Genomic DNA, 8,325 nt, shown 5'->3' with positions numbered 1-8,325 from the left:
AGAACATTTTGCGACCGGCCGCCACAAGAAAAACCATACACAGACATGCATGAACTCGACGTGTGTGCTAGGTTTTCATATTTATTTTGGATGCAAGAAGACAAGTATACCGCAGAGAGGGCGTAAGATAACATAGGCTAGCTACGCTCTATATGTGGTTAGATAGATAGAGAGGTGATCGTCGTCGTCAGAGAAGGAAGGTACATCTAGCTTTTCAATGGTTGTTGGTTTGCATCTCTGGGAACTCTCCAAGGATAGCCAGCCTCCTTTCTTTACTGGTTTTCCTGATGCATAGAATTCAGCACCTCACCACTCACTCATGACTGACAATGGCACTGAATACCTTGCACCAATAATTCCATCTACCCCCCTATGGACTACGTATTATCTCATCAGGCCGGCGAGGTAGGGAAAAACACAGACCAAAAATTTCTCAGGGAGAAGGAGAGGGAGAGGGAGAGATTGTTAAGAGATATGATCTCAGCATGACAAACCCGCAGGCATGTAACTAACCAATAAATGCATGTGAGTGCTGTAGTATCTCTCTCCCGCCTCTCCCATGAAGCAGAACCAGCATCTAGCTAGCTACCGGAGTAGTAGTCAACATGCAAGCTTTGCATCCACCAAGCTACTGAACATGATGCAGATATCTATAATTTTATATACACGGGACTACTGTGTATGTGTAGCAGTATGCATGATCTTCAAAACAGACAAAACTATACTAAATTCTGCCTTCTTGACAAATGAAAACTCAGAGACAAGTCGAAATACAAAATTAGACATCAAGATAGATCGATCACAAGGCAAACAAAGCTAACTTTGGCACAAACCCTAGGTAATCTTATTACTCATAAAATTGAACTTAATTTCATCATAGAAAACATCCAGTACACAAACTCGCAAGAAGAGGAAGAAGAATTAGGAAGAAATTAAATCAAAATTACCTCTCTCTAGTCATCATATCCATGCATCCATCCCTAGTTAAATCCACCCATCACCTAACCTTCTCAGTGCATTCCATGGCTGCTTTGACCGCCGCCGCCGCTGAACCCAAAACCTAGTGCGCCGCCCATCGAGGACGAGGACGACGATGACGTCGGCCCGTGGATATCCACCTGCCTGGTCAGCCCCGCCCAGTCGATCAGGGATCCGGCACCCAGTGGCAGGAAGGCCGGCCGTCCCGCCATGGCCACCGTACTACTAGGCCCAGCGCCGCCGCTGCTGCCCCCGCCGGGATAGTGCTGCTGATGCGGCGGTGCAGGCTGGTGTTGGAGGTCCTGGACCTGGCGCTTGAGGAACTTGATGTATCTGATGGCCTCGTCGAGCATGGAAGCCGTATCCATCTTGGTGCCCCCTGGGACAAGGCGCTGCAGGATCCGGATGCGCTCGCTGATCCGCTCGCGGCGGTGGCGCGCGGCGACGCTCTGCGGGTCCTCGCTGATGCGCACGTTGCGGCGGCGTGGCTTCTTGATTGTAGCCGGATCGATGTCCACCGGCTGCATGGCGGCGATCCGGTACATCATCTCCTTCATCGCGCCCAGCTCCTCCTCCGCCTCGTCCACGGCGTCCTGGTGCTGCTGATGAAGCTGCGACTGCGAACCCTCCTGATCCGTCGGCGGCGGCGGCCTTTGTTGCATCTCGTCGTGCTGCTGATCTCTCTGCTGGTTCTGATGCTGGTGGTATTCATGGCCATGTCGGTGGAGGTCGACGGCCAAGTCAAGATGGTGGAGGTGGTGAGGAGGGAAGAGGGAGGGGGGAGGGGAATGATCTAAGGCTAGCTGGTGGTGGTGCTGCTGCTGCTGTGATGGAAGAGGTGGGTGGAGGTGGAAGGATAATGGCGGCGGTGGCGGCGGCGGTGGAGTCGTGGTGGGGTGGTCGAAGAGGAGAGGGTGGTGGTGGCTGCCGAGGCTCATGTCCAAGTCCCAGGAGTTGCTGCTGCTCGAGTTGTGGGTCATGTTGTCCATGCCCAGCAACCAAGCAAGCGAGCGAGCTAGATGTAGTAAGTAGAGCTAGGTAGACGGAGATCAACCGACGATGAACTGAGCTTGCTCCTCCAGCTTCCAGACTCCGAAGTGTGTCCCTATGAGCTAGTAGCAGCTAGACGAGAGAGAGAGAGAGAGAGAGAGAGAGAGAGAGAGAGCCCATGAGTGGTCACATAACGGAGGGCTTTATAGGGGAATGGAGGAGAAGGCTACCTCGACCGATTAAATGTAGCTAGAGGTGGTAGAAGGAAGATGATGGTGGTGTGAGGTAAGCGTAAGCTGCCTAGGTAAAAAAGAAGAAGATAGATGATGACTCTGCCCTGTACGGCTTGTCCGAAGGAAGGGGAGAAGAATTTATTGCTGATGGGATCATCGTAGTACTATGTGAAGGAGGAGTAAGTTGTAGGAGTAACTTGGGAGGTGGGGTCAACCTCATGATGGATACGGAGGGGTTACTAAATCTGGCAATGGTGATCGACGAGAGCAATAGAATAATGATGATGAGCGAGCTATAGATAGCAGGAGGAAGAAGAAAGGGGAGCAGTAGAACGCATGCATATGCGGGAGTGATGTAGAGCTGTGCCACCCCTCGTGAACGCCTGCAGCTTTCACACATCCCTAGGCAGACCCCTCACATTACCCTTGTGTTCTCTCTCCCTGCCTTCCCTTCTTGGTCACCTATCCTTCTTTTCGGAAAAAAAAATCTCTTCCACATTCTGTTCTTCTTGCCCTTTTCCATCAAGACTCATATATAATCGCATTTTACAAATCTATTTATCATGTTATTGAATCTTTGTGTTTAGGTCCGAAACAAACTCGATGTAACTGTTTTTTATTAGGGTTATATTCGCGATTGTAACATTAAAAAAATCACACCGCGAGCTCTATTAGGGGAAAAGATACATATGTTCATCTTCCATGATTCTCCACTAAATTTGCATATTACCTTTTTTTTTATCAAAGCTCTTTTGTAATAACCTCAATCTCCTTACCACTTATCTGCCATTCCAAGCATCAAGCTACAGGCCCCCAACATATAACATGTTGCTAGTGTTGAGTCAACAAAGAGAGCAGGCGTGTCCCTATGTTAGAAGTTTGTAATGAAAAGTTAGTTGGGGTGTGTATGGGGTCTTAAACGAAGGTCGCCGTACGATGGCAAAGTTGACCCGTCGATATTTTCTAAAAATATGTTTCGTAGTCCACTGAAGCGGGACTTACTCTTATATTTTGAGAGGCAACAAAGGAATCGTTTGATGAGTGGTACAAAACATGGTCACTTTAAATATCCCTCAATGATAGAAGAGCTCAACTAGTGGCTATAATCTTAGAATGCCACCTCGATGCACCACTTTTGTGTCTTACATGCTCCCTCGGATGTTGATGCCCAGATGCAAGCCTTACAAGGACCCCGAGTGGGTGTGTGCCTCTCCCCTTGAGTTTGATTCAGGTGAGAGTAAATAGAGACATGCCCATGTGGGGAAATTCAATTCGGTTCCCGGTGCATATGCTCCATCCATCCAAAAAAACATATTTATAATTGTAAAAAATACCAAAAAACATTTTGGCACGTATTTCTCAAAAATCTATGTTTGTTCGTACTGTTTCGTGAAAATCCGATTTTTTTATTTTCGATATAAAAAGACAAAACATGTCTCGCAAAAAGCCTTATTTTTAGCACCAAGTTTTTCTTTTTTACACGTCCCAAACGGCAAGTCGATTTTTCATGGAAAGACTTTGTGCGCATGTACCATTGAAGATGTATAAGTGAATTTTCGTTTGCAATTTTTTAAAATTTCGAAATATATCAAAGATGCATTTCAAAATAAAGGGAGCGTATCCCAAGAGCTAAAACATCACTCCCCCTCATGGGGGCCTTTTATAGGAGAGAGTCTTAGACAAATGACCAAGATTAATCTTAATGGAGAGACAAAAGGATTAAAGAGTAAAATTAGGTCTAGGGGTCCATGGTGGGATAAGGAAGAGTGTGTCACTAGTACACTACATGCCTACTGATGCATGTAAAACGCATACATAAACTTTGTAGTTTATTGCTAAATATTTCCGCATATTTGCATCTTATATAATGTTATATCTATATTTATAATATTTTTGGGAATTTTCCAATGATCTCATTTATTTTGGTTATAACTCTGCAGAATATGAAATCCCTATTTTGTGTATTTTTTATTTTTAGAGACTTATATGGAGTCAAATGGATGTGGGGTTTTTCGAGGATTAATATTCCGTGGAGACGAACATTCTAGAGTCCTGGAATCTCACGAGCGGAGGACTAAAGGCTGAAAAAGCCTGGGGCGCGCAACCACCGCCCCTGGACGTTCCACCAACACTCTTTCCCTCCTCGAGTGTCCACGACCGTCCATCCAAAGACCTACCTGATGGTATTGACCTAAAAACTTCTAAATAAAGGTCCCTCAACGCATCATGGAAAGGAGGTGGAGCATAACATAGAAACACCGAAATAGAGTCACAACCGAGGGGAAGCTCTGTCAGAGCCGCCGATGGGACCTCAACCATTTCCAAGATCTACATCAGCACCACCATGATGAAGAGGGAGTAGTCCACATGTGGACTATGGATTTGTGGGTGTAGCTTGATCTATCTCTCATTTCCTCCATCAATGATTTAGTACCATATGAGCTGCCCAACAAGATTATTGTCATCCATGTAATTTCCTTGTGGTGGATCTCTATTCGATGAGTTTATATTTGAGATTGGAATTCTATAGGTGTGAGATGTATGAGTAGATGCATATTATGTATCCCTTTATTTTAGTACTTGTTTTTATCCAACTTGTATGAGAGAATATGTGTGGAGAAAAGTGTGTATTAGATGGAGTAACATGATGGTGGTGATTGAATAATGAAACAAAATTCATTATCTACTATGGTTTTTTACCTTACGTCTGTAACCTCACTAGGGATTAAGTGGATGCATGTGATACAATTTCATCTAGAGACAATTTGGGTGATCTTGTTTGTTCAAGGTAGCATATTTGATATTCAAACATCATGTCATAGTACTTAAGGATATACTCTGTTTATTTTTAATTCTAGATAGTATGGAGTTTTCCCTTTCTGGAGAAGCACAAGAGAGATATCTTGCATCGTCTCTATTTTAGGACGTGATGCCCATATGAATGATTATTACACATATAGAAGTTCCATCAATAATATAGCTTGTGATTTTTTTAATGTCTGTTGCACCTTTATAAGAGAGTAGACAAGTGTAACCATGAACCTCGGTTCACATGATATCATAAGAAACACCTTTACATTTCTTCTATCACCCCTCTACATTTTTAGTACTTATTAATTTCGAAAATACAAAAAATACTTTAATATTAGCAAATCAAATCAAAAACCCCAAAACACATTTACTATATTGTTTTTACTTTATTACCTAGTCATAGATTGTTTTTACTTTTATTTATTTACAAGTGTATTTCAGTTTACTTACACAGAACCTTGTGCTTGACAACCACATGGTGGAGTAGGGGACACAAGGCATTATATTTTGTTGTATAGATTGTTTGAAGAGAAAAAAAAATTCTTCGCCAATTCCCCGAGAGTTTGATATAAACCCTCGAGTAACCCTTGTGGTAAAAAGACGCTTGCAACAACACTCTCCACTTGGAGTCCCAACGAGTTTGTACACATAGAGTTGTTGCCACCAAGAACATTGATAGCTCCAAATACTGACACTTTTTACTGATGATTTTTCGCGCCTTATCACTTGGTTTCATTTGGTTTTCATTGGATTTTGTGTTTCCACTAATGTTATTATCGCCATCTAGCCGAAACCTTGTTTTGAATTATGTATTTTAGGAAACCATCATTTATGGAAGATCCCATGGTATTTATGAGAAGCTTGCAACAAAATATGAAGATTTCATACTGAAGCCAAATTGATCCAGGCGCAGCAGGGTGTTTAGCGGGCATCCGTACGGGCGGGACCGACCGTACCACGTACCCGTACTATGCACCGCCGCCTTCCCCATATCAATACAAGCCTTTTTCGTAAAGGAAACAGCAACAAAAAAGCAGAGACGCATGCAGCCACCATTCGGACCAGGAGAGAGCAGATCAGATATGAAGAAGGAGAAGACCATCATCAACTCTCGCACAGATCTATCCCCTCTAGATCATCCACTCATCCATCACATCCCACTTGTATTGAGAGAGAGATTCATACTTGTAATATTAGGGATTGAAACCTCTATTCCATCTTGGTTTGTATTTGATTTGATATTCAACTATTATGGCTTGCTACGGTAATATCGAGATGAACTCATTTGCATTGCTATGATATCACTGTGCTTTTCACCTCTCATGTGTGAGTAGATCCCATAGGCGTGGGAGATGTAGGGGATTGGTGAGATGTGTTGTGGCTATTTTATTTTATCTATTTGATTATGTATGAGAATGAATGTCTATGTGCATATTGTTGTTATCTAATTTAAGGGCCCATGTAGCATGATCTCAAGAACTCATAGATAGGAACCTGTTTTCTAGTGAATCGGCGACCCCCGAGTGACACGACCGATATCAAAGAGGGTCTAGCAATACTCGAGGATAAAAAAGGAACCACCAAGCTTAAAACTTTGATTTGGTTCAACACCTTAATAGATGCGCTGACCATGACTTTGGTAACAGGAAAAAGGATCATTGGAGAAAGATGAAATCTACCAAGAGGAGTCTTCCTCTCTTATGGGTTGCTTGCCTACTCAAATATAAATAGAAAGAATCATATTCACTTACATTATTTCACTAGGCACATTCACTATCCCCACGAACTGAATCTCCACGCGCCTAATCTTTCATCTGCAGAAACTCATTTAATTTCCTAATAGCTGTTTACTTTTTTGCAATTTACTTTATTGCATTTTCAATACTCAAAACTCCTATTTTTACATTCACATTTTTCCATTTCAATCCTTGCAGTCAATTCACCTAAGAATTGTGCACCTTGGGTGCGACAGAAACACCGTAGATAAACATCCTACTAAGCTTCTCATTGGAATACGATATAAAAACCGGAAATAATGTTTCCATGAAAACATGCATGAATGACCCTGTGTTCTTGCAGGTCATCAAGCTATTTTCTGGCGTTGTTTCCGGGGAGTTAAGCGTTGGGTGTTTGTTTTTTGACACTTGTAAATTTTGATGATCTATGTTGAAGAAAGAGGATCTACACGTTCAGGTAGAATCTATCTACCACATTTTATTGATCGAGTACTAGACTCTAGACGTCTGGAAGTTATTCAAAATATTGCTAATCCACGTGTTGTGGATGTAAATAGTTTAAGTACTTTGATGGAAAATTTATCCATCACTGCTAAGGCCGCTGGTCCTAGTAAAACCTTAGGAGAATATGGAACTCCTTCAACATTAGTTGCAAAAAAATCCTATATAGTCTATCCTGATGTAAACGACATCGAATATGAAATAGATCCCTAATTATTAACTATGATCCAAGAGAATGCCTTTTCAGGAGAAGGTCATGAAGACCCAAGTGTTCACTTAACTAGAGTGAATGATATATGTGAGGTAGTTGGGCCAAAGAATTTTCCAAAATACTTTCTACTTCTTAAATTATTTCGTTGGTCCTTACCAAGAAATACTATTGCTAGCGGAAAAGTCTGCATAAAAGAATTCATGAATAGATTTAATCCTTTTTATAAGACTATGCAGGTCAAAGGGGAGATCACAAATTTCATCCAGAACATTGGAGAGAGCTTTTCCCAAGCTTGGGGAAGATTCTCCAGATTAGTTATGAGGGTTCCCAACCACGGTTTTATGGACCACTTGATTGTGCAATCTTTTTATGGTGGACTTAACGATGAATCGAAACAATGGTTGATGCATGTGCAAGAGGAACCCTAAACTCATTGAGATACAAGGAGGCAATGACCCTTTATGCGGAAAGAGCTTTAAACGATGAATAATACAATCCATTAAGTGAGATTAAACCAAAGAAAGGTATGCTCTCTATAGTCCCTAAACTTATGCCTGATGTAAAGAAGTCAATGCACGGAAGAGAAAGGTATACCAACTAAGCTTGCGATAGAAAACAAGATTGTTGGACTACAAGCCTTAATAGTTTCTAATGAGCTTAATATGGGAATGAAAAAAATGTTGGTATCAACTAATTGAATTTAGAGAGCTAATTTTTAAATACTTACTCTCCATAAGAATGATATAAATGCTATAGCGGGAACATTAGAAGATTTAAGTCACACAACTAAAGACTTAAATAAACATCTTGATATGGTTAAAGTACAGTGTGACCAAATAGCTAAAGCTCAAGCTATGATTTTAAG

The 8,325-nt window shown here is 42.0% G+C and overlaps 1 protein-coding gene across 1 annotated transcript; it reads right to left on the bottom strand.

Annotated features, from left to right (window-relative positions):
- Positions 1 to 821: 821 nt before the first annotated feature.
- On the bottom strand, positions 822 to 2,285 carry LOC127314205 (uncharacterized). The gene has a single exon (XM_051344661.2). It carries the CDS (start codon positions 1,965 to 1,967, stop codon positions 1,011 to 1,013), a length of 957 nt encoding a protein of 318 aa, XP_051200621.1. The 5' UTR covers positions 1,968 to 2,285; the 3' UTR covers positions 822 to 1,010.
- Positions 2,286 to 8,325: the final 6,040 nt, after the last annotated feature.

The sequence above is a fragment of the Lolium perenne genome, chromosome 7 (assembly GCF_019359855.2).
Source record: "Lolium perenne isolate Kyuss_39 chromosome 7, Kyuss_2.0, whole genome shotgun sequence".
Lineage (NCBI taxonomy): Eukaryota > Viridiplantae > Streptophyta > Magnoliopsida > Poales > Poaceae > Lolium > Lolium perenne.
The sequence above is the reverse complement of the archived record's forward strand: the minus strand, read 5'-3'. Positions and strand labels throughout refer to the sequence as shown.